We start from the raw sequence: 26,644 nt of genomic DNA, 5'->3' as shown, positions 1-26,644 counted from the left end.
TGCCAGTGTAACTGCTAACTCTCCTCCACACCAGCACCTAGAAAGAAGCTCGATACCGAGTCAAGCGCAGGTGACGCCGCCGGGTACGGTTCCCGCGCGGCATTCCCGGCCCCGGCACAGGACGGCAAGCCGCGGCAGCCACGGACACGCTGACCCAGACGGGAGGTGTCCGAGTTACCCGCGCTCCAGCCGGCCTCGGGGCCCCTGCGACAGCACGGCGAGGGCCCCGCCGGTTCCCGCGCGGCTCGCCCCGGGGCGGGGAGCCTCTGCCGGCCCAGGCTTCCCCGAGCGGGGCGGGTGGGGACCGGCGCCGCGCCGCGCCCCTCCGGCCTGGGCTCGGCGGCGGGCGCCGAGCGCCCTCTCCGGGCGGGGCAGGGCCGGGGCGCGGCGGGCCGGGGCGAGCAGAGCGCCCTACCCGGCCGGGGCGGGAGGCCACGGCGCAGCCGGAGGTGGGGTCCCGGCGCCGTCCCTGCCCGGGCGCCGCCTCCTCCGCCCCAGCCCGGTCCCGCCGGCCCCTCCGCTCCCTCCCCGGCCGGCTCCGGCTGGGGCTCGGCGGCTGCCATTGGCTTAGCGGCCCCATCCGGGCACTCGGCGCAGCGCTGTTCCTCAGCCCGATCGTCCCAATATGGCGGAGGTGAGCGGGGAAAGCAGGCTCGGGGGCCGGGGTTCGGCCGGCTCCCCGCGGGGCCCCGCCGCCGGCAGGCCCCCCGCGCCCGCCTCGACATCCCCGTAAGGCGCCTCTGGGGCGGCCCGGCGGCGCGGGGGCCGGCGGGGCGGCGGGGGCCGGCGGAGCCGCCGGCGCCGGGGCAGCGGGAGCCTGCGCGACTAGGCCGCACGGGGGGCGCCGCGCAGCGCGGGTGCCGGGTTCGCAGCCCGCGGGCGGCCGACAGGCCGCGGCCGGGCGCGGAGGGGGGCGCGGCCGCCGCGGCGGGCCCCGGGAGGCGCGGGACGGGCCGGCGGCGGCGCCGCCGCAGCGCGGGCGATGGAGAAGCGCCCGGCGGGCGGGAGGAGGAGCGAGCCTCGGGCTGGGAGCGGGGAAGAGGCGGCGGCCGGTCCAGCTGCCTCCGCCGCTGCGTACCCCTGTCATGTCCCGCCCGGCCGGGGCCGGAGGGAGCGGGAGCGCTGGCTGGGCCGGGCGCGGCTCCTGGGGGGCTTCTGCCAGCGGAGGAGGAGGGAAGGAGAGCGGCAGGCGGGGACCGAGCGAGCGAGAGAAGGAGGGATGGGAGAGAGTGGACGGGATGGAGGGGCCGACAGAGCGGGACGCAGTGGCCGGGGGCGGGGGGGGAGGGAGCATGAAATGAAGACCCCTGCCTGCTGTCGGGCCGGAGGGAGCCCGCTCTCACCTCGCTCTCTCTCTTCTCCCCGCAGGCTTCATTTGGGAGTTCGAGCCCAGGTTCGTCCTCGCCCACCTCCTGCTCCGGCACCCGGCCTGCTGCCCGCGCGCTGCTCTCTCCTTCTTGCTCCTTCCCAATTTTGTTCCCCCGTAGCTTTCCTAGCGCTCACGTGCACGCAATTAACTGCCTGCCAGATTTTTAAGAGAAGGAGATGTGCGCTGTGGAGTCCTTCCCTTAACTCCGGTTGCAGTTAGTAATTGGCTGCTTGGAACCCAAAATGAAAACAAAGTTTTGTAGCACTTTTAAGTCAGCATCTCGGTAAAGCCATGTAGCCTGGAGAGAGACTGCTGCTCTTGTTGCTGATAACTACAGGCTTGTGTAAATTTTTGACTTCTTGGTAATAACAAAAAATGTTTAAAATCATAATGATAAGTAATTTTTAAGGCCTTAACTGCTGTTAAGGTTCTTTGGAGTACTTTACACAAGCAAGCATAGTTAGTAGCAGGGCTGCTCTCGAAGAAATATTTGGGGATATTTGCTTCTTTGTCACTGCCTTCTGCATTGGCTGTTTGTCATCTTTTTAACTACTCTTATGAAATTTATTGAGCTTCTATTTTTGAATAAGGTTTTAAATATTTTAAATGGGATATTGAGCATTCAGAGCTACTAAAGAAGTGGGACTTTTTTATCTAAAGTCTGTGAGTGGAATAGAATTTCCACTTGAATTACTCAAACGTAAAATGTTAGAACAGCAATTAGAAGCAATAATCTTGAGCACACATATATATATATATAAATATATATTAGATTAAGGCAGTTGGCACTTCCTTAAAACTGGATAAGGATGTGATGGCCAACAGCAGGAAAATTTAACGCGTAATGTCGCTATTGTAATTGGAGTAGTGTTATTGGCTATACTGAAAGTTCTATGAGACTGTAATATGAATAGCATGTGAATAAAAAGCATTTTTTGGCCTGCATATTTCTCTGCATTATGATATTATGAACTTTCACAGTATTGTCTTAAGCGAGCTAAACAGACAGTTTACTTTAATTACCTGCATATAAGGAATGAACACTTAGCATAATTGCTGAAAAATTAGTTAGATGCTTTAAGACTCAGAAGCGTTAGTATAGTCTCTTTCAAGGCTGGAAGCAGTGCAAAGAGGGTTACTGCTTTATTTTTTTGAAGAGGATTGAAAATTTGTAGCTATTTCCTTCAAAACTTCTGGAGAAGTTCTTACATGCTTTAATAAACCTTTTCTTTGCTGCTTGTAAGCCAAGGATTGCAACAGAGCACTAGTATGTAAGAACTAGAAGAGGAAACCAGAAGTGAAAGAGAAATATCCTAATCTGTTTCTTTTCTCCATCCTGAAAGCCGTAAGAAAATGAACATTAAAGAACAAAACCCTGTAATTCAGTCATTTTCTTTGTAGAACACTGACTTTGCAATGCAGAATGTTTGCATCTTTAAAACTTTCTTAATCTAATGATAACCTTTCTAACAGTTGACAAAATGCACTTAATAACTACTTTTTTGATGACTTACAAGTATGCTCTTGAGTAATGAAAAAGTGTCTGTTGGACCACAGAGCTGTCACAATGGCTTGTTAATTAATGTGGTCCATTAGAAGCATTTTGTTATTTCTGGTATATTTTCCTCAATATTTCTTGAAACTGCTATGTTTATTCTTCCTTTCTAGATCAAATGCTAAGAATTAAATGAGTTTTAATAAAAGATCCATCTGTGAGGCTAAAGTAATCTGAAGCGAGTCTCACTGTTTATGTTGCTGTTAGTAGGAAGCCGATTCATAACCTAAGTTAGCTGCTTACCAGTGAAAAACTGTGCTTGTTACCATGTAAATAATAAATGGAATCAGAGTCTATAAATCCTAGTCTTGCAGCATCTGAAATCTTGTGACACGTGTGCTTTGTACCTTGATGATGATTTCAAGGATGTTTTGAACAATCTTTTATTCAGTAAAATACTAATTTGGGATTGTACTTTCTGAAACCGTTTTAGTAGTTTAGGTACTTCTCCCAAGCACTGTCTACTGCAAGAGAGAAAACTGCATCTATTACTTACAAATACAAAAAGGGAAGACCAGCTAAAACAGCTGAATTTGTCAAGTAGTTAGGACTTTGTTCCAGTTATTCCGTTGAGAGTTCTGACCCTGTATGTAAAAGAATTCATGCAACCGTATTTTTTTCTGTGATATAATTTCATATGTTGGTATAGAAAAAAAATAACTCAAATGAGGTTTTTTTAATAGTTGGCTCTTTATCATCTGAGGATCATGACTTTGACCCATCTGCTGAAATGCTGGTACACGATTATGATGATGAACGAACTCTTGAAGAAGAGGAAATGATGGAAGAAAGCAAAAATTTCAGCTCTGAAATCGAAGATTTAGAAAAGGTAAGAGTGACTCGCTCTCTTTTAAATGACCATATGTGTTGTAACTTTTCTAGTGAAAAGAACACTCAACCCGTTCTTCAGTTTGTATTATATAATGCAGTTTCCTGCAACATGCCTTTGCAGCTTGTTTAAAAAAAGAAAAGAAAATCAGGTTTGATTAGGATATAGCAGTGCATCCTCACAAAAAGGCTGAACTTGGCTTCTCAAAGATGTTAGTGTTAAGTTTGTGTTCTTTTTCATTTAGCAGTCCTTTCACTTTGGTAGGGAAATCACTGAAGCAGGCTTTAAGAGTCCTATCATCTAATATCACTTATCACTTCTAAGTTTTATAAGTTGGAGATAAGTTGAAACTGTACATTTTGCATACTATTAAGTGACAGCTATCTGTATTTCGTTCTGTTGATCAGGTTTTGCTTTTCCAATATGCAAACAAACAGTCCTGTTTTAGGCATGATGGATCACATTCATTTGCTGTGTAAGTGGTAGTTCTATGTCTTAGTTTCATCAGTTTGGCATTCAGTGGGTGTACAAAATGACTAGTGTGCTCCTTGGCTTTTCCTATTCAATTTTACACTCTTTAATTACATGTTTTTTGTATTTACACCTGTTGTTCATCTGTGGCAGGGCATCATCCATTTTAAATGCCTGCTGAATTCTGAACGCCCATAAACTGATGCTGCTTGCATTACTGTTCAGTGACCCACTTACACCACTCAGCATAACTGCAGATTTTGATCAGCAGAGTTCCAGGAAAGTGTAATTTTTAGCATCAAATATGAGGCTGTGTTTTTGTAGTCCATGTAAAAACAAATTTTCTAAATGTGGAGTTGACTGTGTTTATACTCCTGGGGGTTTTTTTTGTCCTTCTACCTTTACAATTACATTTTTGCTGATAATGAACTTGTCATTATGGTAGCGAAGCAGCTTGCCAAGTCTGGTGGTTAAAATGGAGTTGTTACTCCACAAAATTATCTTACTGCTTCTATAATAAAGGAAGAAGAACTGAGAGCCACTCATCTTAAACACTTTATTACTTGGTCCTGATCCTGGAAAGACTTGGATGTGAGTTTACGTTTACCCATTGTGAAAAGTCTTTGCAGGACTAAGACCTTAGCTGACTAAAGAAAACAAGTAATTTAATCAGTGTATGAGTTCAACAAGAAATTTTCAAAGGTAGTACAACTTTTAAAGGTATAAATACTGGAAAACATTTTAAATATTTTGTTGGCTTGAATCAGGTAACTGAAAAAATCTCCACTGTTACTGTTTCATTAATTGTATTAGGATGCAAGTATGATGATACTTACTAAAATCACTTGATCAAAAGCTGTTGGAAAAAACAAGTTATAAATCAAGCCTTTATCTTGATTTTTGCCTTCTGTATAATTAGCTGTGTTTATCCTATCACCTTCTCAATGGTCATTATAAAATATATCATGCAGGACATGGAAAGGAGGGCTTAAAAATTGCTATTTTGGTTTACTTTTGTGGGTTTTTGCAGCTCTAACTATGAGACTAAAGTCTTCAAGTTTTTCTGCATTTCTCTCTTGTGGGGGGGTTGTTAATGTTTCTAGGGTATCTTCTGTCTTGAAGAAATATAGGCAAATCGTGCTCTACAGTATGAATCAGATAGGTAGCAAATTTTTAATAATTACTCTTTAGTTTCATCCAGTAAACAGTTTTCTTCAATAGCTTGATGGAACTTCACTATATGCCAAGAGACATGGTTATGAATTATTTCAGTATTGTGCCTGAAAATATTTTAGATCTTTAATCAAGATTTCTGCTTTCAATTACGTTTTTCTTTGTTTTTTACTTTTGTTCTTCAAAATATGTCTTATCCTTTTAGGCCTGAACTGTTTACAAGTATTTGGCAATATGTTGAAATGTTTGTAAATCCTTTTGTATTAGGAAGGAAACATGCCATTGGAAGATTTACTGGCATTCTATGGCTATGAACCCACGATTCCAGTTATGGCAGGTTCTAGTGCAGATAGCTCTCCAAGTGAACTTGCAGATGAACTTCCAGATATGACTCTCGATAAAGTAAGTCAGAACCATTTTCCCCTGTATTAAGGTTTAAAAGCAGAAATCCACGTGACCTTAAATTATGTTTTACTATCTCTTGATGTTACAAAATGTGTATCCTTGTACAATATTACTCTGAATTCATTCTTTTTCAAGGATATTGAGGAACTGATTCTAATTATAATTATTACACTTACAAATGCATAGCAATGTTAGTGGCACTGTGTTACTACCAATGAGAAATGAATAAGTCAACGGTTCTTCTAGAACACATTCAAAGAACTTTAAATAGGTGGGGGTTTTTTAATAGAAGTGGGATTTTTTGATAATGTATGCTATGTCCAGAAATAATAATTCTGGCTTCCAGCACACATGTGAAGTATCAAAACGTTTGTGGATAACTTGAAAATGCACTCCTGAATGCTTTGCAACGTTGCTTTCAAATGCATATTATTTGGAAAGATCTCAACTCTGGAGAGTGAGAGAGAGATTGTTTTATGTGCAGTGACTGTATGTGTTGCATTGCTGATGTAAAAACCTGAAACTTCTTTTTTTGTGATTTGCAAGCTAACTGAATTCTGAGATTTTAATTTGATTTTTGGCTATAAAGGTTATGCAGCTAGTAGTTTGGATTATAAAGTATGTAGGTAGTAAGTATATCTCTTTTTTTTTTTTTTACTTTCTGTGAGTATGATGTAATGGTAAACTCCACAGAAAGTAGGGTATAATGATGGCTCTGCACATCTGATTCTCATTAGGATTCACGATTGTGTTGAGGCTACAAAAATGTAGTCGGCTTGTTGTCTAATGCAGTTCTTTCCCTTCCTAACCTCTATACAGAGGGGTTCAAACATGTCTGCTAGTGGAGGAAGTATGCTTTTTCTTTCTTACTATCTTTTTTTAACCTACAGAAATGTCAATTTTTTTGTGTTTTGAGAAGATAACAGGTTGTCTATTTATCTGTAACTGTCCTCCTAGCAAAAGTCTACAAAAGTGCCTGGCTGTTCTATTTTTTTTTCCCCAGAGTTTAAGGGGTAACAGCCTTTTAAAGCTTCGGTATATCTGTGATGCAAAGAATGACAGAATTGTAAAGATTTGAGGCAGTTTCCACTGGCATTTTTCATTGGAGGCAGTTGGAGGAACATCTGAGATTGATGCATGCAGAAGTTACTTCTTGTGCATTTATTTTAATAGAAGACAAAGGGGAAAGGAATCCCTGTGTTCAACGCTGAAATGAATGATTGTATTTGTTCTTAGATTTAGGAGGAGCAAACTAGCTTTTTAATTAAGGGAGTAGGGTCTGCTAAATTTACTTACGGTAAAATAATTCATTTTAATTAATGAGACTTACAGTTTGCTGAATCTAAATGCTCACCAGTCTATACTTAATAGCCAGTCTGAGGTTTTATTTTTTTATTTTAATGATACAGGAGGAAATCGCTAAAGACCTCTTGTCGGGTGATGATGAAGAAACACAGTCCTCTGCTGATGACTTGACACCATCAGTTACTTCACATGAGGCTACTGACTTCTTTCCTCGGCCATTAAGATGTAGGAAACCTAATTTTATAGTAGTACTCAAAAAGTCTTAGCATTATATATAGCTTCGTAGCTTAAGATATCAAAATTGAAGAGTAGTGCTGACTTTACCGAGAATGGAGAGAGTACTTTGCGGGATGTTGTACATGAATGTTGTCTTTGGTTGGTATTACTGATTACTGAAAAGACCTAATATTTGGTACTGTGCTCAAAGCACAAGTAAAATTAATTTCTTGACAAATACAATTACCACAGTAACTATTAATTATGAAGTTTTGAGGAACACCCTTCGTGATTTTCAATATGTTAGTGAATTACATGAATATGTAACCCATTCTTTTAAATTAGTGTTTCTCTACTAAAATTTTTGCTGCTGCTTTTAAGTCAGTGAGTCCTCTGTGCAGCCTGTGGATGTGAACTGGGATGCGGTTTCTTTGTGATTATTTCCCTTCACACACTCAACACTTTTCCATAGGACTTCATGGGGTGAGCCAAAGAGGTTTTATATGGGATGGGGCCTATAAACCCCTGACCACCAAAATTTCACTACCCACAGAGCTATTATGGAAAAGATCTGAGAACCAGTGGTTCGGTTATCCAGCCTGGATGAGATATTCCTCATTGCCTCACTGGTTGCAGCTCATTTGTTCACTGGTGTACTAGAGTTACAACAATGTGGAGGATTTCTATCACAGTTTTAATTTGGCAGGTATCTTAAGCTATTGCTGGGGGATTTCATTCCTCTAGAGAAGGGCGATGATAAAGGGGATGTGCTGCCTAAGTCATCAGCAGTCGTAGCCCTTTGCATGCTGCTGATTGTGTAATAAATATAAGACATTTGTATTGAAAGAGAGATAAAAAAACCTTAAAAATTATAATGCCCTTTTTTCAGTTAAGTAAACCCCAAACTTGCTGGCATTTAAACATTGCTTGTGAACTGTTAATGAATATGACACTGAAAGTGTGGCAGCTTTATAGAAAAAATGATTAGCCCCTCATCTTACTGAGGATTAAGAAACAGTCATCTTTGTTTTCAGCTATCATGGTTTTCTATCAGAATGTTACTTTCTCTATTAGAACTTTTGGCTGGACATGTTAAAATCAAATATCCACCATTTCAGGGAGGGAGATGTCAGTTCTCTGTGCTGTTGGCAGTTCCACCTTTTTTTCTGATCTCTGTCCATTTCTCAGATACTGAGATAACGTTAAGTTTTAAGATAAACATGTCTAATACATAATACAGGCTATTTTATCAAATTTGCATTAATTGGAAAAAATAATTGCCTATGATTGTCCAGGCATATTGTTATTTCATGCATTCAGGTTAGCTTCTTGCTTGTTACTTCTAACAACAAAAAGAGATAGACTGGTGATTATAGTAATGACTACAGAAGAAGAGCCTCAGTCCATACAGTCTTGGATATTGTCTCTGATGTTGATGATTCTGTTTAGTTGTGATTAAGCTAAAATTGCAACCCTATTCATGAGCATGTTGTTTCTGAAGTTTGAGAATACAAAATAGCTTTAATCGTATCAGAACTGTAGATTCCATTCTGCCGGGGATTATACAGCTATAAAAATAGAATTACTTCAGAACTCAGTACCACAGCATTCCAGATTCTAAAATACGAGTTCTTCTATGGAGTACTGCATTTGAATTGCTTGGAGTGCTTGGCTGTATTTCTTCCTAAGAAAAAAAAAAATATATATAAAAGAGGAATAAGCAGTCTTTGCTGTCTTTTGCTTATTCCATTTTGTGTATCTCTTCTGTATCTTCACTCCATGCTGTGGCAGCCTTGTTTAAAGTTTAAATCTTCTCATGAAAGGTTTTAGTAGGTAATAAAGATGTACCTTCAACTTTACTTTCTTTGTGATTAACCAGAGGCTAAGTCATAGCCCTGGAAGTTTTCTGTTTTTCTCATGCCTTTTCTGTAAGGTATAAGCCTTTATTGGAGAAAATTGATGAAGAAAAATGATCTCATTTCCTTTTGACTGTTAGAAATATAGTAGATTGTCTCAGTTGCAGTGATGATAAATGTTTTAGTTCTGCAGTATACAGTATACAATTGCCTTCATGCTAGTTTGATAGAAAAGTAGATTAACAGACTCATGATAAGTGTCTCCCAGAATAAAAGCAGGTGCTTCTTTCAGAAGTAAAGGATATCTTGTAGTTCTGTGTTTGAACTGAAAATTCTTCCTAGCTAAAAACAAGCTTCTTTGTGTCTGAAGCAAACACTACGTGTGATGGAGATAAGGAGTCAGATGGTGAAGATGTAGAGGCAGACAATGGTAATTCATCTGAAGATTTGAGAAAGGTAATAATTATATCTTTAAAAAAATTTTTAAAAACTTTAATGTTAAGAAAAATGCATTAAGATTTGTAATACGTATCTATAATAGTACCTTAATTGTGGAATTCTCTGCCAAATGCCAAGTTAATGGCATTTTTAATGCTTCCATACTCAAAATATTAAGTTAATACCTTTCTGTTTTCATTTTTGTTATGTCTTCAGGAAATCATGGTGGGTTCACAGTACCAGGCTGAAATTCCACCTTACCTTGGCAGATACAGTGATGATGAAAAGGGTAAGTTATTCTGACTGTTTTACTCTTTATTTTATGTTTATACATAGCAGTTGATGGGAAAATGTTATTTAAGTTTATAAGGTAAATTCAATGGCTTAGTTAAAGTCTCAGAGACGTTAAAAAAAAAAAAATAGAAAACTGAAGTAACACAACCACATAATTATATCTCAGAAATGTGATTCTTCAACTTTGAGAGGACATCCTCAAGAAAACATCGGAGGCTGGATTAAAGTGTTAATTCTGAAGTATCTAGTAATATTAGGAGGCAACAAACTGAGTCAAGAAGGAAGTATTGTCATGAGAGTATCATAACTAGGCTATGAGCATGTAACTTAGTTTACATTGACAATCTTCAAAACAGTATTTTTCTTTGCTTGTTTTTTGGCAAGCACAACAGTGTGGGTTACAAAATGCATATGGACAACAAAGCAATGAACTATTTTAAATTTCTATAGCATGAGTAGAAGATGTAGGTCCTGATACGCTGCCTTTAAAAAATATGATGTTTTAAGTATGATGTTATTCCAGTGTAAATTTAGGTTAAAAACTGCAATTGTGCTAGAGTAGAAAAAATAACTTATTTAATACAGTTTTATTTGGTATCTTTAGAAACCTTCACTATGAGAAAAGTATAGCAAATATAGCTGTGGAATGCAAAAAGCAGATAATGAGAGAAATTTGCTCATGGACGGAATAGCTGTGAAATTAAGGAACAGTTTGGGGGATATGTTAATAAATGAAGGGCATTCTGTTTTTTTCTGTAAATTTTCAATATTCTGTAAGTTACCTCTGTTCAAACTGTAACATTACATGGGAATATTATTCTAGTGAAGTATATCAAGTCTTTTCACCATTACCAAATGCTTTTTTGAAGAATGATCCTTTGCAGTAGAGAAGAATAGTGTTTGGTGTGGGTGGAGCTGGAAGCATTAGCAAGTGGACAGCTCTTGGGTTGCTTAGGAGACCTAGGGAAGTCTCCTATTTTCTAAGATTCAAGCATGATGCTTATGGGTTGTAAGAAATGGAGGAGTAAGAACCAGATTTATCTGGATATTCCTTTTACTCTTTACACATCTTGACTTCTCAGCAAAGAACTAGAGAAGGGCCAGTAACCAGAGGATGACCAGGAAGGGGTTAATCTGACAACTTTCTGTGGAATGAGCTGGTGCTAGAGAGAACTAGTGAGTGTCTTGTCCGCTGGCACGGCTAAGAGCAAAGAGGTAGCTCCCAGATCGGAGAGCCCAAGGAGCTCCTCTTGAGATTATCAGTCATGGACTCCAGCAAGAAGTGCTGGCTTGTCTTGGTTGATAAAGGAGGTTGAAGCTGAGCATCAGCAGTGCTTGGAGAGGTTGGACCTGGCTGTAGGTGTGGAGGATTCTGTTAAAGCCTCTTCTGTACTCCCTGAAGAGCTTGTGATGGCAAACGAGGGCTTATATTTCTGCTGTGTAGTCCCAGCTACCAGAATTGTGCTAGAAGACAGTTCTGCTCTTGTATAAACTTTACACTTGTAACATGTCTGTTTGAAAGCTTTCCATGTTCTTAAGCTGTAACAGAGCTTTCAAAGGAGATGTAATTTTGTTCCTCACGTTAGCTTAATATTGTTTCCTACAGTTTTATGAGAGATTTGAGAACCTTCATCTCTTCCACTGTAACAGCCATTATGCTTGTGTGTTTGAATTGAGTAACTGTCTAATATTGTATTGCCAAGAGAGTACGTGAAACATTATGTGCAATGTTAATCACATCTATTGATCAGAGTAAGGGATTTATAGTTTAATTTAGAACTGAAACGTGCACAGACCGAAAAAGATTCAGGCCAGCTCTTGCGTATTTCTGATATATTGTCTTTCAAATAAGGTACTTAAGTGGTGCACACATGATTTCAGTGTACTATGAAGGAGGACTGTACATCCCGATTGCGTGTGAAGTATGCAATGTACAAGTTCTTAACAGCATTCAGTTGTTAGTGAATGGAAAAACAAATTACCACAGAGACCTAGATTTCCATTCTGTTAAGTAATTTTTGGCAAATTTTAGTTGAAAATGACCAATTAGCCACCTCCTCTTTTTTTTTTTTTTACATGTAATATTTGAAATATTAAAGTAATATCCTACACTCTTGTGCTGTAAAACTTTGAAGACAGCTGAATAAAACTGTGAATGGTTTTGCTAGTTTGTTTATATGAAGATGATGAATACATATGCATAATTTGACTGGAATCATCTAGCTGTTAACAAGCTGCTTCTCTCAAGACTCCTCATCTCAAGAGTTCCATCCCTTATCTCATCCTCATGGAACCTGAATCTCTTTGCCATGTCACACTGCAGAGTCTTTCTCTTAACTGAGGCTTTTGGGGGAGAAAGCGAGATGTATTTTCGAAGTGGCATGATGGTGCTTGATTTGATTACTTCTACGTTCCTGTTCCTTGTCTTTGTGAAATAGCTTTTAATGTTATAGCCTTAAAAATGTCACACCTGGCGTTAATGGATTTCTGTTTTAACAGCCTATGAAAATGAAGACCATTTACTTTGGAAACCTGATGTGATCTCAGAAAGTAAAGTTAAAGAATACCTTTTTGAAACCTCCTTAAGAACAGGAAATGAAAAAATGGTTGGCAGAATTCCTGAAGGTCTGCATACACGGGACAATGAACAAGTATGTTTTGTATCCTGTTCCATTTGTCGACACATTGCTTTGTAATTAACATGTGTTCTCTTTCTCTCCCTTGTGTTATAAAGGCAGCAATACTCAATTTCTTTTTTTTTTTAATTAGATGTTATTGGGATCAGGATCTTATTTGTAATTTTAAGCATGTGCTTAAAATTACGAGTGTTTGAATGTTGGCACTGTTGTGATCTGTGATGTTTCTGATTGCCATGCTGTTGACAAATCCAGCTTTTTTAATAATTGCATATAATGTTTTACATTTTCTTAATTGAACCTTGCTTCAACTTTTGGATGGTTTTGCTTTTGGTTGTTATTTTAAAATTTTCATCATGTATAAAGGTAAATCCTCTTTTTTTACATTAGATATGCTCACTGAAAGGCTAGTTTTAGAAGTCTAGATTGGATATTTGCAAACTTTGACTCTTTCTAAAGACTTTTTCTGTTTTATAGGCGTTGTATGAACTTCTCAAGAGTAGCCATAATGTTAAAGAAGCAATTGAGAGGTACTGCTCAAATGGAAAGGCATCTCAGGGTAAGAGAGAGTACCTGGTTTTTCAGAAATGTGCATTTGAAAAAAAAGAATAAAAGTTGTGTAGAAAAACCTTGAGTAAGAATCAGGTTGATGAGAACATCCCTTTCCATGATGTTTTTAGCACAGATTAGGTATAATCTGATTGTTGGCCAGTTGGAAATTCCTGCTAGAGAAGTTTGCAACTTGTATAAAGGTTGCAGGATCAGCTTTTCACCTTCCCTTCTTTCCTCCATTGCTGTTGTAAGAATGGCACAGACTGAGGAGAGGGGTGGGGAGAGTGGTGATTTTGCTCCCATAAGGCAGTTCACACCCACAGTACAGTATGTTTTTAAGATCATTATATAATCTGATGACATTTATACGAGAATCAGGAGAACATAGCTGGCTATATAAATAAGCCCCACTCTCTTTGTTACTGAGTTAACGTTGTGCTATGCTAACCCTATACTGGTTCTACCGTATAGTTCTATACGTCTTTGGTAGACCATGGAGAGCTTTGCTCGAGTTTACAGTGGAACACGAGCTGCCATCTTGTTTGTCCCTAACTTTATTACTCCCTTAAATGAAAATTTGAAGTTTTAATGTGTGTTGCATGAAGCAGAAATGGAGTATGAGCCCTGCTATAAGTTGATATTCTGGCAGATATTCCCTACTCGGAACTGGATCCAAAGGGAACTTGAGTGTTCACAAGTTAGGTACTGTGAAAGCTAAGTATCTAAGGTAAAGCTGAAAGGGTCAATAAGGACTATCGGAGCAGTGCTTCAGAAAGATCATGTGCAAGAAGAAATTGTGTAGACCTAAACAATAAGGAAGTATCAGTTGCAGGGTTGTATCCTAAATCCCACACCTCTCTAGGATTTAGATTCCTGTTTCAGTATTGAAAAATACCTCTGCCCGTTTGTGTGGTTCAGAGCTCAAAATTCTGTCCTAAGGACTTGTACTCACACTCCCCCCCTGCCCCAGGTCAGATGGGACTTATTATACCCTCATTGAAAATGGGAAAGGGTGATAATACTGTCAGTGCCTGTCTCTTAGAGTAACCATTATGGTATGATTTACTCTACCCTGTGAAGTTTACTACTACTCTCAAGATGAGAATTAAAAATCCACCACTCCCAAGATAATTTCTTAACAGTGAGACTTTCCATGGGGATCTTTTCTTCTCTTTGAAGCCTGAGAACTCTGTAGTAAGGAGTGCAAAATTAATGGGGTGAGAGAGAAAGAAAATGGCCTTGCAGTGGAATGATTATCACTTTCATCTGGGAGCAGAAAGGTCTTGGTTCCAGTGTCTGCTTCCAGAAATGTTTTGAAACGTGTTTTTTTTCATTTTTTTCCCCATTGGTTTTAAATGTCATCTGAATGGAAACCTTTTGGATCACCATTATGAATGTAAGATGCCTGAAATATCCCTTCTTAATTATATGTAGACCCAAAGCCATAATCAAGATAGGAAAGCAACAATACTTGAGACAAAATTGACCTATTCAAATAGTTTGAGCTACTTAGTTTTAAAAGTCTTACTCCTTTTTAGTGATTTTTTTTGTTGTTTGTAAAACTAAAATTCAGTTTTAGAAACTGCAGGTTTTATCTTTTTTAAAAAAATAAAAAGATTTGCAGTTCCTCCTTCAGAAGTACGAAGGGTTATTTGTGAGATCTTTAGGAGCGGATGGTTATTTGGCTTGTTTCGGATTCCCTGATATCCCTTGTTTTTCAAAAACCTGGATCAGACTAAGTGTAGTCCCAGTCGATTGGCCCTGTGTGGCTGCCCGAGGTATGCCTAGTGCTAAGGCTTTCCTCCATGGTTTGTTATGCCTTTTCTGGGGGTCCACTACCTCACTGGGGGGTTTATGAGATCGGTGGAAAGTGTTGGGGGTTCTGGGGAGTCTGTCTTACTTGCTGTCTTACATCTGCTGTCTGCGTCAGCTCGGGATCGCCCTCCTGGTGTTGGTCCATCCCACCCCGTAGTCAACCATATGGTTCATCCCACTCCATGGTTCATCCATAGTAATTCCAACCACCATAGTAACATCCAACCACCCCATGGTTCAACCATAGTAATTTCTTGACTATGATTTACAATGCCATGCATCAAGTCTGCCCAGGTCAGGATGGGTTGGAGGCAGGGTTGGCCATCCTGACCCTTCTGAGCGTTATGTTCTACGTTTTGTCTTACTTCATCCCTTTTTGCAATGAGGTACAATTGTAAAATGGCCAGGGTTCCCCTTATTAGTGGTTTCATGGCTTTGAGGGGCAGAGATAGGGTAATCACCATGTGCACCTCTGTTGTTTGTAGCCTGAAGGCAGGGTGCTTTTGTAACAGCAGTGAAAAGTTCACTTAATGATCTTATTGGTATAGCAGTGGGCTCCCCTCTATCCTGAGGGTCTGTGCCTCCTGCCCAGTACGCTACTCGGCGGGTGACAGTGTGGTTCAGTGTTAGGGGATGGTCCCTTGTTCAAGAATACTCCTGGTCCCCAAAAGCCATCCTGATCTAACATAATACAATCTCCTCCAGTTAAGGAGACATGCCAGAGATACTCAGTCTTGCTTTTGCTAGGCTTCCGCTCATGTTTTTTGTGCAGATTGGCCAGTTGAAGGGGGTCCCATGGAGTGGTCTTTACAGTATTTCTCTGGTTGCTCCCTTGGAGTCCGGCACATACCTGAGTTTTAATAATAGGGGCTACCTTAAATTCTGATTCATCTAATTCACTTTTATCACTAAGTTCTTCATTGGGGTCCTTCCAAATATCTCCATCCCAATCTTCTAGGGAAATAATTAGCTTATGAGTTTTTACAGGATCTGGGGGGGGTTGGGGACCCGAATTATCATAAGTTCTAGTTTATCCTCTACCTTCCTGCATTTTTCTTTTTCCTCCCCCAGTTGTTTAAGCAATTGGTGTATTTGCAGAGGTAACAGCATTTCTTGTCGCTTTCTCTGTTCAACCTCATCTTGTAACGTTCTCATTTCTTGTTCTTCACATTCTGTATACTGATATACAGCTCTTAAATGCCTCTTCAACACCTTGTATATTATTACCTTCTCTACCATCTTTGTTTCCCTCTTACAAGGTTCAACTGTTCTTTTACCTTATTCCAATTATCCTGCTTTTCGTGCACCCAATCATCTGAACATTTTGGGGAAGGGTTAACTCTGTGCCTCTGTAAGTAGTCAGTGATTGAATCCGCCGTCCTGCCAACTATGCCAATTTTTGTTGCAGGTGAATTATTAAGAAAAGTCATTGTTATGGGGTTAGCTAAAAGGTTTTATTAATGATTAAATGATCAAATGATAATTAATCAATGATTGGTAATTAAATTGTAATTAAGCAATAATTGAATGGTAACTAAACAGTGATTTCACAATGATTTAACAATAATTAGGCGGCAGTCAAACACTCTACTACTTACTACACTTCTAATAATTAAGCTATAGCTTGATATATATACATATATATATATATACACCTGTTGCTAGCATACAAGATACTTTTAGGCTTAATGTAAAATGTCACTTACCTTGTTACAGCCATCAGGTGCTGGGTAAGGGGTGTCTCAACACTGAAGGGTAACCTTGAGAGGTGTCCCGTCCCTGCTCTAGGGGGGATCACCTCTGTGCAACCTGCTGCTGTACAGGAGAGCTCAGTGTGCTCAGGGGGGGCTACAGATATCTATAGTGTAAAGTGACTGACTCGTAGTCAGCCCCCCCTTTGCTGTACGTGCAGGTGTGCAGCTGTAGCAGTTTTAGTTTTGGCTGGTCCCAGCTCGGGCTGGTACTGTTAGCTCTTGATAAGACATAGCCTAGACCCCTTAGTTGTGAGAAGGTACGGCCTAGCACGTTTCTTATGGTTTGCATAGCAGGGCTGACTTCAGTCAGGCCTACTTGTTGGTGATGGCTGAATCAAAGTACTGCTCACTCAGAGCAGGGGCATCTGTCACAGCAGGTTGTTCCTTCACCCTTTTTTCCAACAACCACTGTTCTTTGTATCCTATGTGAGAAGAAATATTCAGAAAAAATATCTCACTGATACCTCGGTGATGTTATCAAACCTTGGTTTTTTGATGACAAACTTATTAAGAAATAATAAATCACATCTTTTGAATGTCCTTTGCCCTCAAGGATAAAAGATTTCAGAAATCAAACTCTTATGAGCCTTTATAAAGAAGAATGTTAGATTTCAGGTAGGATATCTATACAGTTGAGGAAAGAACATGGATCTAAATAACTGAACTATTGTTTTTTTTAGAATGCATTTGGATATTCATCCATTAGCAACAAACATTTTATTCTTTGTAAAAGGTTAGTGAGTGAAAACAAGTTTATCATGCTGCTTTTGTAATTGTCTAGAAGAGATGACAGCATGGACAGAAGAAGAATGCAGAAGCTTTGAACATGCACTTCTGATTTATGGAAAAGATTTTCATCTCATACAGAAAAACAAGGTTAGTATTTTACAGTCAAATGGAAGAATGGGTAGGTGATACAATGCTGAAAATCCATACAAGCAATAGATTTGTCAGAAGCCATGCAGAAGAGTGAAATAAGAACCAACATATTAAAACCAGCTTGGCATTTTTGTACTAATTTTTCCTCAGATGTCATTGGAAAAGCTAGGCATTGCAAGATGAGTCTGTATTATCTCTGAAATCAACTTACGTTGACATTACTTCCGCTTATGCATTTATATTATAATTTACTTTAAATGTGTGCCTCTCCTAGAAGTACAGTATTCCCATACCATGGCTGTGGGAGGGGAAAATGCATCTTCACTTAACTTATTTTCATCACCAGGAAGGTGTAATTTTACAGAAACAGGCTTAGCTCTTTGTGTTTTCAGAAAGTGTAGTCATCCATCAGTACTTTGTTTTCTGGCCAGCAAAGGAGTTCTAATCTTGATCTGGGTTGCTTCTGATTGACTCCTCTGTGCCTAAAGAATAGGAAATTTTTTTTAAATCAAAAAGTAACAGTTGGCAATATGGATGTTTCCAAATTTTCTGTATCTCTCCTTTATGCTTTGATACCACCTTGAGGTTTTTTTCTTTAGGAGTCCGGTGTTTTTGTTGTATTTCAGGTAAACTTTATAGGGTTGTGGTTGCTGTTCAACAACAGTCAGCTAGTCCTCCTCAATACCTGGTTTAACCTGTCTAAATAATATTTGGGTGGTTCAGATTTTAAATGGACCTTACCAATAAAGAGTAGTTCATTAGAGATGCAAATAAATAATTTAAAAATATTTTTTCCAACATGCAACAAAATACATGGGTTGATGTATCTGTCACTATGGACCAGGATTTGTCTAAGAAATCCACTGGGTTTTTTTTCGAAGTAGGTAAAATGCCAGAAAGTTTAGGGAAAGTTCTGGGACCCAGCATAAGCTGATGTCACTTGTATATGGAAAGTATCAGCTAGACAAGATTTAGTGCATGGAAATTTAACAAGAGATGTTTCCTTATCACTGTGCTGCAAAGAGTTGTTAACTGGGACTTTATGTACTAGCATATGGACATCTGTAAATTTCCTCCCCTGCCTGGTACGTTTGTGTCTAAATTAGCAAGATTTACTACTACACCCAAGGCGTTCTGGATTTGCCTCTGATGTTTCTATAAGTTTGATTAAGCTCAAGTATAGTTTACTGACAGACTCTATCTGGATAGAGTTGTATATTCTAGTTGTAAAACTTAAACTGGAACTGTAGGCTGATGATGGTGTGAAATGTTTCTGCACCTAAAAATTGAAATAGTTTATAACAATATAGGTGGAAGTAATGACTTTTTCTCCAAGAATCTGACTTCATATAGCAGCTCCATTTTGGGGAAAGAGACAGACAGTTACTGTAGATCAAAATGAGTCTTTTGAGTCCTTTATACCTTCTCAACAAGACTACAATTTTATTTCGTTGTTTAAGCATTTACTGTTGTGGTTATGTGTTGTCAAAGCCTCCACAGTTCTGGACTTCGCCAAGACAAATAAGTACCCACAGTCTTTTCTGCTTCACTTCTCTTAGGTCATTGATTTTCTCAGCTTTTTCCATCTTAAGAGAGAGTTTATCTTATAGTTTTAAAAATTGTTATATACATTTATATATATAAATGCTTCAGTTGTAGATACAGTTTCAATCTAGTTTTAAAAAAGCCAATAATGTATACAGTAGAACAAATGTAATACTTACTTGAAACTGTAGATCTCTTTGAAGTCTCCTAATTTAACTGGTTTGTTCCAGATTCTACAATAATAAAACCAACAGTATTGCAGGAATATGGGAACTGGGGAGACAACAAAACAAAAGTCTTTGCATTAATCTTGTCAATTATTCTTGCCTTTTTTTAGGTAAGAACCAGAACAGTTGCTGAGTGTGTGGCTTTCTATTACATGTGGAAAAAGTCAGAACGTTATGATTACTTTGCTCAGCAAACAAGATTTGGAAAGAAGAGATATAACCATCATCCAGGAGTTACGTAAGTAAAACGTTCTTGGAATATGTTTTCTGTTGCAAATGGTAAATGTAGATTTTTTTTTTTTTTTTTTTTCCTTGTGTCATTGCAGTGTAGTGCTGCAGTGGCTATGGCAACTGACATTAAATCCATCATCATTTTTAGGCCTTGTTTTCTGGTTAAATAATACATTATGGATGCAATATTCTTTTAGGGACTACATGGATCGTTTGGTAGATGAAGCAGAAGCCCTTGGTGGAGCAGTGCATTCGTCAGCCTTAACATCTAATAGTCGAACAGAAACCATTCCTGATCAACAACTAAGCATTCTAAACTCTATCACTGCCAATGAGTTGACAGGTAAATCAAGGAAAAAAATATCTTTTTGTTGTAACTATGCAAACAACTATTTCATTTGCATTTGTGTTCATCTTTTTTCCAGCATTGACAAATAGTGTAGCTACAGTCTGCCACACTTCAGACGTGAACTGCTTGGATGATGCCTTTCCTCCTATGGACAGCTTACCCCGAGCACCGGTTAATCATGTGCCTGTTGGAACAGAAGAATTGCTTAACTTGCCTAGCAATGGTGAAAGTGATTGTTTTAATTTATTTGAGACTGGCTTTTATCATTCAGAGCTAAACCCAATGAACATGTGCAGTGAGGAGACAGAAAGACCTGCGAAGAGATTGAAAATGGGAATTGCTGTCCCAGAATCTTTCATGAATGATGTCTCTGTAAATAACCTTGGTGTGGACTTTGAGAACCACACACACCATATTACCAGTGCCAAAATGGCTGTTTCAGTGGCTGACTTCAGCAGTCTATCTGCAAATGAGACAAATGGTTTTATCAATACCCACGCTCTTCACCAACATGCTGCCCTTCACTCAGAATGACTGTGGAAAACTAAACAAACAGTGGGTACTTTATGCAGTAGTAGTAAACTTGATGGGAGCTATCAGGTTTGCTTAGTCTTTCACTGGAAGTTTGAACTTTATGACATCAGTGATGTCTTTGTATGTATAGAACTATATCTTGATTTATCAAGAGTAATTTCTTTTTTCAGTCCATAAATGTGGAAATGTCATAGGATGTTTGGCAGAGTTTGGGACTAAGAGAACTCTGTGGTGCAGCTTTAAGATCTGCTTCAATTTTTTTTAAAGCCTGTAGACGGAGGCCACCATTTTAAAACCAGCACAGAAGTTCTGAACGGATTGGAGTGGCTTTTTAGTCTAAGTTACTTTTGCCGTAATGGATGCAGTGGAATAACAATGTTTACAGGTACCGATCCTGATCCCTGCTCAATGTAGCATTTTTTTTTTTTCTTATAAAGGCAGGGATGGGTTTCTTTAATTTAAACTGCACAAACATACAAGGATGTTTTTTAAATGGAATCTTCTCTCATGTGATACTAAACTAGAGCACTTCAGTTTACAAAACAGCAAGTTCATCTTGGTGGAAGCTAGCACAAGGGACTTATAAGTAAAGTGTGAAGACCTACACTTCAATGCTGTTTCAAAATGATAGGCCATGGCTACCTTACACAGAAGTAATTATGCTGCCATAGGTGTCTGTGTACTTTAAACTTACTTACTGGCTTAAACAGATGCATTTTAGGCTATATTGTATTTGGATGGGTTTTGTCCACGACTTTGAAGAGTAATGTAATCATGTACCTTAACTTTCCTAAGGCAGCTGATGTTGTATAAAGCTACAGTCTGCACAGCTTAGGATTTACCACTAAACAAATGGTCTACATTTGGAAGACATCTTAAATTGTTTGGAGCACTGCAGTTCAAAGCGCTACAGTTTTGAGGGACTATCTAGTTTATATAGGAATAGTAGAACCTTGAAGTATGTATTGGAAAGTTTTTCTTTAGTGTGGATTGCATTTATATGTTTTGGCAAGTCATTGGCTCAAAAATGGCACTTCACTACCTTGGTCAAATAGGAAAGGATGAGTAAAAATGTTTCCCATAAAAGCAACTATTTAACTTCAGTAAATTTTTTATTTTGAACACTGAGTGCAATGTAGCCATGCAGGAAGTTTGTCTTGCAAACATTTGTTCTAATTCTTGCGGGAGAGTCAAACCTAACATAGTATTGGCTTGTAACATGTTGTAGCATACAACTTGCAGGGTTTTTTAATGAGAATCTGAACCTTTACTTCAATAGGATTACCCCTTTCCCTCCATGCTTTTTCTTTGCACTGTTTGTATTACAAATTTAATTGCCACTAGTTTGTTTTCATTATTCAAGTGATTAAGTTTGCGTTGTTGATATTTTAATAGTTGCTTCAAGGTTATGCTGAGTAATTAGAAAGTAGTGACTTTAATATTTGAAAGGGAAGAGGGTATTTATTATGCATACTGTGAACTGCATTGACATCCTGAGTTTCGGATGCAGCATATGGAGTTTTCTTTACAGCATTGTAATGAAGATTGCTTTGAAGTGTTTACGCAGTAGCACAATTACCATGTTAAAAACAAATTAGTTTAGCACAGTGGACAAAAGTAGAGATAATTTTGTAATTGGTTCTTAACTTACACATCTGAAATATGTAACTTTAGTAAGTACACAGTAAATAACAGGTAGCCTTGGCCATGTAATGTACTCTGACATTTTTAGCCAAGTTGTCAGCTTCTTGTTGCAGTGTTTTGTGCTGAACTTTGTACCTTGTTTCTTCTGTTTTTGAATCAACACATTTTATGTAATTTTGTAAAATACTGGCCATAATCCTCCATTGTTATACATTCAAGTTTATCTGTGGGTTTACAGTGAGTGGCTGGTCTGTATAAAAATCATTATACAAAGATGACTGAATGCTTATACCAGTTGCACTTAAATGAACATGCCCATTCTCATTAGCTGATGCAGTAATATATTCAGTTTATCTATGCATTGCTGGGCTCTTAATGTAGACAGAGACTTGTCTAAGGTTTGGGTTGTCAGCAAGTTGAATGGACACTTTAGTTATTTAATAAAGACTTTTGACCAAAATTCAGAAAATGATATGAGAGAAAAATGAATTCCGGCTAGTCTAATAGATTTTTAAATGCTGATCTTATTTAGCCTGTTGGCTAGCTAGCTGGTATCGTTTACTTTTAATTCCTTGTTAAAATGAGGCAATAATTTGCAAGATTTTGTAAATATGTAAATTCTTCATATCTTTTTAGATATCTATTTCAATATTTTCTGACTACTTCTGTGTATAGTAACATTTTTGTGCATGCTTGATGTGACATTCATAAATTTGTACCACTATGACTTTATCCATGTAAAATAGCTATTTATTGAACTTTTCTTTTAAAAGCTGGACTTACTTATTTTTCTCTCAGTTTAAACATTTAAATGGAGAACTTGTTACTGTTTATTAAAAGAATTGCGTTTTGAAAGTCAGCATGAAGATAACTGAATTGCAACCATATGAAGAAATTACATTGCCTTGGTTCTTAGATTGTGAAGCACAATTCTTATAACAAACTGTGATGAATTCTTTGTCCTTTGCCACACTTTTTCTTCACGAACAAACCAAAAAATCCATAATGGGCAATTGCAGTGTTGGTAAATATATCCTTTTTATGTACAGGGAATCTGAAGAGGGTAGCTGATTCATTTAGAAGTATAACTGGTGCTGTGATTATAGCAATACTTTTACTTTGGTTAGTCATATGTCATCTTCTCATGCTAGGTTTTTAAATGTTTAGTTTCCTCTTGTCATGGTCAAACCGCTGAATTTACTTGAAGGATGTACAATACTGTTTGAAGAATACTAAATTGTGTACAATTAGGTCAATGAATTGTGCAATTGTTTCCTGTTTTTAATTTTTAAAACTGAGGGTCAAAAATATAGGAAAACTTCAGATCAAGTAGAACATAGTGATACTACTTAATTTAACCAAAGTCTCTAGTGAATATTTCAACTTTGAATGTAAACTAATGGATAAACTGACCAACAGGGACACTATTTGCCCATCATTACAAGCACATTGTCTACAGACAGGGAAGCTAAATACAGTAATTTGTAAAATAATGACAAGGTTACTATTTTTTTTATTCCTATTTTTCATTGAAAGAAGAAGGAAGATACTATCAATTGTAAAATACAGTAGGAATGGTTATAGTCCTCCTAATAAAACAGAGATTCCAGTTATTCTCAGTTCAAAGTACCCTGTGCATAACAACAAATCTAGTGACAATCGGAACGTGTTTTAGTATCAGATGTTCAAGAGGAAGTCGCTATTGTTGCAGTGGTTTTAATATTTGTACATAAACACTGATTTTTTTGAGCATTATTTTGTATTTGTTGTACTTTAATACCTGGTGTACAGTTCCAGAAATAAATGTCTGGAAACCTTTCTTTACTTGTAAAGCTTTTCATGCATCTGCGCTCTGTTTGCTGCTTCATTTTCAGAAATATTTAGCAGTATCTCTGAACACACTTTAAGAACTCCGGGTACCGCTGAAGTGCATGCTACCACGCTACCTAATGTTACGTAGAGAACAGTGAAAAATGCAGCAGGCAGCGATGCAGGTAAAATAGTAAGTAATGATTTCCATCAAACATTAAAACATTATGGCTTAAGTATAGCAAAATCTTAGATGGGACTTAAATGTAGCTTCAGAATAACGCATCGCAGCAGTATAACCCAGTATTCAAACTACATGGCAAGCTGTGGGGAACACGTTCCTGTTCTCTGGTGTAAGAAAACTTGCCCAAATTCTTAAATCCACATCAAGCTAGATTACAGGTGTGAATACAAAATTTTACTCAGCTTAGGCCTTAATGCTGAAGTTAAACTATTTGAAATGCTTTTTGTCTTGATTTTCCTTTCCCTCAAGAAAATGAACATTTTCATTTGAAATGAAATGAACATAATGAACAGAAAATAACATAATCTTGGACCCTGAAAAGCACTGTATTACTTCAAAGATTTTACATACCAATTTCATCAAAGGCCAGAATTAGTGCTGTGCTTCCCTAGGTGCAGCATGCTAGTTTTTGCAGTGGCTGGCACAATAAAGCTTCAGGTAAAGAAACAATTTTTTTTTTTTTTTTTTATTAGATAGGAGTGCAAGCTGGCATAATTCTGAACAGCAAAAGTTGTAATTTGCGAAGTAATGTAATGAACTTTGCTTCACCTGATGAAGAGATGCAAGATAAGTGTCTTTGTAATGATGGTTGATACAAGGTGCAAAACAAAATACGTATCCAAAACTCTTTGGTGACAAGCTGCACCTCCCTTTTTCTAGTTGTTTAGCATAAAGATCAATGTTGTTAGAAGGAATCATAATGACTGGCCCCATCTGGTCCTTTCTTGTTTTGATGCAACTAATCGTTAGCCTTGTGATGCTGGAGTCTTAAAAACAGTTTTAATTAGTGTATACATATATATAATGTAAACCTCTCCCTCCAACTCAGTAGTTACTTTTAACTACTTACATTTCCGTTAAAGTAATCTCAGAACACATCCACTTCTGCCACTAAAAAGATAAGCAGCCCCTGAAGTCTTTACGGTGCTTGGCTATTTGGTGCCCAAGTCCTTGTTTTGTCCACAAAATGCAAGGCAGCAAAGACTAGAAGCATAAACCCCAGTGATCAGTTTGCTACAACATTTTACTAGTTCTTGGATTTCTCCTCCCTCTCTGTAGGGAAGAGTAATTTAGAGCTCCCAGCAAATTTTGGCCCTCCGATATGGGAGGAGGCCAGGATGCCTCAGCAGAAACATGCTCTCCTGCTGCCTTCGTGCTATGCTGAAGTCGTGGGCCTCCTCCTGCCCTGCAGTGTGGCTGCTTATCCCCACCCGCTACTTTGCCTTAGCCCTGGCACACGTCTGCCTGCTGTGCAAACAGGTCTGCCAAGTTAATGAACTCCGTCAAAAGAACATCACTCCTTTTGCTGCAGTTACTGACTTGGTTTTCTGTGTCGTCAGGTGGGCTCCAGAACTAGCATGTGGAAGGAGCACGTAGCCAGGGAGCAGAGCAGCCTGGCAGGCAACAAGGAGCTGCTGGGTAAGTACAGCATCACCATACGCAAAATGAAAGTGTCTTAAAGCATGGCTTCATAACATCCAGTGAGTCAAATTAGCAACTGGCAGCCACCACCTATAGGCTTCCTGCTGGCTCACTCGCTCTGGCCCCTTTATGAGCTGTTTCAGCTCACTGCAATAGCAGAAAACAAAACAAGCGAGAAAGCCTGGGGTTTGTGTTGTTGTCGTTACCATGTTTAGCAAGTCAGATCAGCTCATGGCAGGGTCTGATGAGCGGTGGCCAGGAAGAAATGGTGGCTTTAACAGCAAGGGAGGAGGGACAGATGAGCAGCAGCATTTACACACGCTCACACCTTTCCCCCTCTCCTCCTACCAGGGGCCCACGGGAGTTGCCTGAGGAACTGTAGCCCCTACACCAGTCACACTTAGATATATGTATTCTTGTATAGAAACACACCTGTGTATATGTATGAATATACACACACACACATATATATATATGAATATATATATACACATACCTACCCTTCAGTAGTTTAACATTATATTTTTTTAAGTGCCTGACAAACTCATTCTCAGTGCTTCTGATTCCTTCCAAATTGGAAGCGCCACAGCAGGGAGATGTGGTTTGCCTTGATCACGCTCCATGGCCACACGCAGTGGTGACAGATAAAACAGCTCCAAGAACAAAGCCCTGAGGGAAGGGTGGCCCCTGAGCTGCCACCAGTTGCCCCCAGCCCTTCAGGGTGGACTCCCCATGTGGACAGGTGTTTCAAACGCAAGTGTGCTAACCAGGAAAGCTGACACAGGCTATTTCATGTCCACCTGCTCTAAATCATACTGGTGATACTTCAGAATCTTGACTACTGAGTACTGAGTACTTCAGTAGCTTGATTAAGAATGGCTTTTTTAAAGTGAGTTTCCAATTCTTGTGCTGACCCCTTGCAGCTCCTTCCCCAGAAGACACGCCCCTCTCCTGCTGTGGGCCATCTCTCTATTCTTTCTGGGAGTCTGCGGCACCCCTGCAAAATTTTTTAGCTCATATCTTGATCTGTCAAGCACCTCTGTTCTCCTGCCATGCCAAACCCAGGAATTCCAGTTAACAACTTAACCTCCT

At 39.3% G+C, this 26,644-nt stretch overlaps 1 protein-coding gene across 5 annotated transcripts; it reads left to right on the top strand.

Annotated features, from left to right (window-relative positions):
* The first annotated feature begins 474 nt into the window (after nt 1-474).
* MIER3 (MIER family member 3) lies at nt 475-23,894 on the top strand. 5 transcript variants are annotated; one of them, XM_072860727.1, is made up of 13 exons: nt 475-634; nt 1,369-1,393; nt 3,608-3,753; nt 5,665-5,799; nt 7,212-7,332; nt 9,550-9,635; nt 9,834-9,906; nt 12,411-12,562; nt 13,025-13,106; nt 17,453-17,544; nt 19,511-19,557; nt 19,748-19,893; nt 19,976-23,894. In XM_072860727.1, exons 1-13 carry the CDS (start codon nt 626-628, stop codon nt 20,431-20,433), a joined length of 1,572 nt encoding a protein of 523 aa, XP_072716828.1. In that variant the 5' UTR covers nt 475-625; the 3' UTR covers nt 20,434-23,894. The 5 variants fall into 5 exon arrangements, with proteins under 5 accessions (XP_072716828.1, XP_072716827.1, XP_072716826.1 ...); XM_072860726.1 differs by having other exon boundaries at nt 17,450-17,544; XM_072860725.1 differs by having other exon boundaries at nt 477-634; nt 19,430-19,557.
* Nucleotides 23,895-26,644: the final 2,750 nt, after the last annotated feature.

Source organism: Ciconia boyciana, chromosome 4, assembly GCF_034638445.1.
Source record: "Ciconia boyciana chromosome 4, ASM3463844v1, whole genome shotgun sequence".
Lineage (NCBI taxonomy): Eukaryota > Metazoa > Chordata > Aves > Ciconiiformes > Ciconiidae > Ciconia > Ciconia boyciana.
This window is presented reverse-complemented; position numbering and strand designations above follow the sequence as displayed.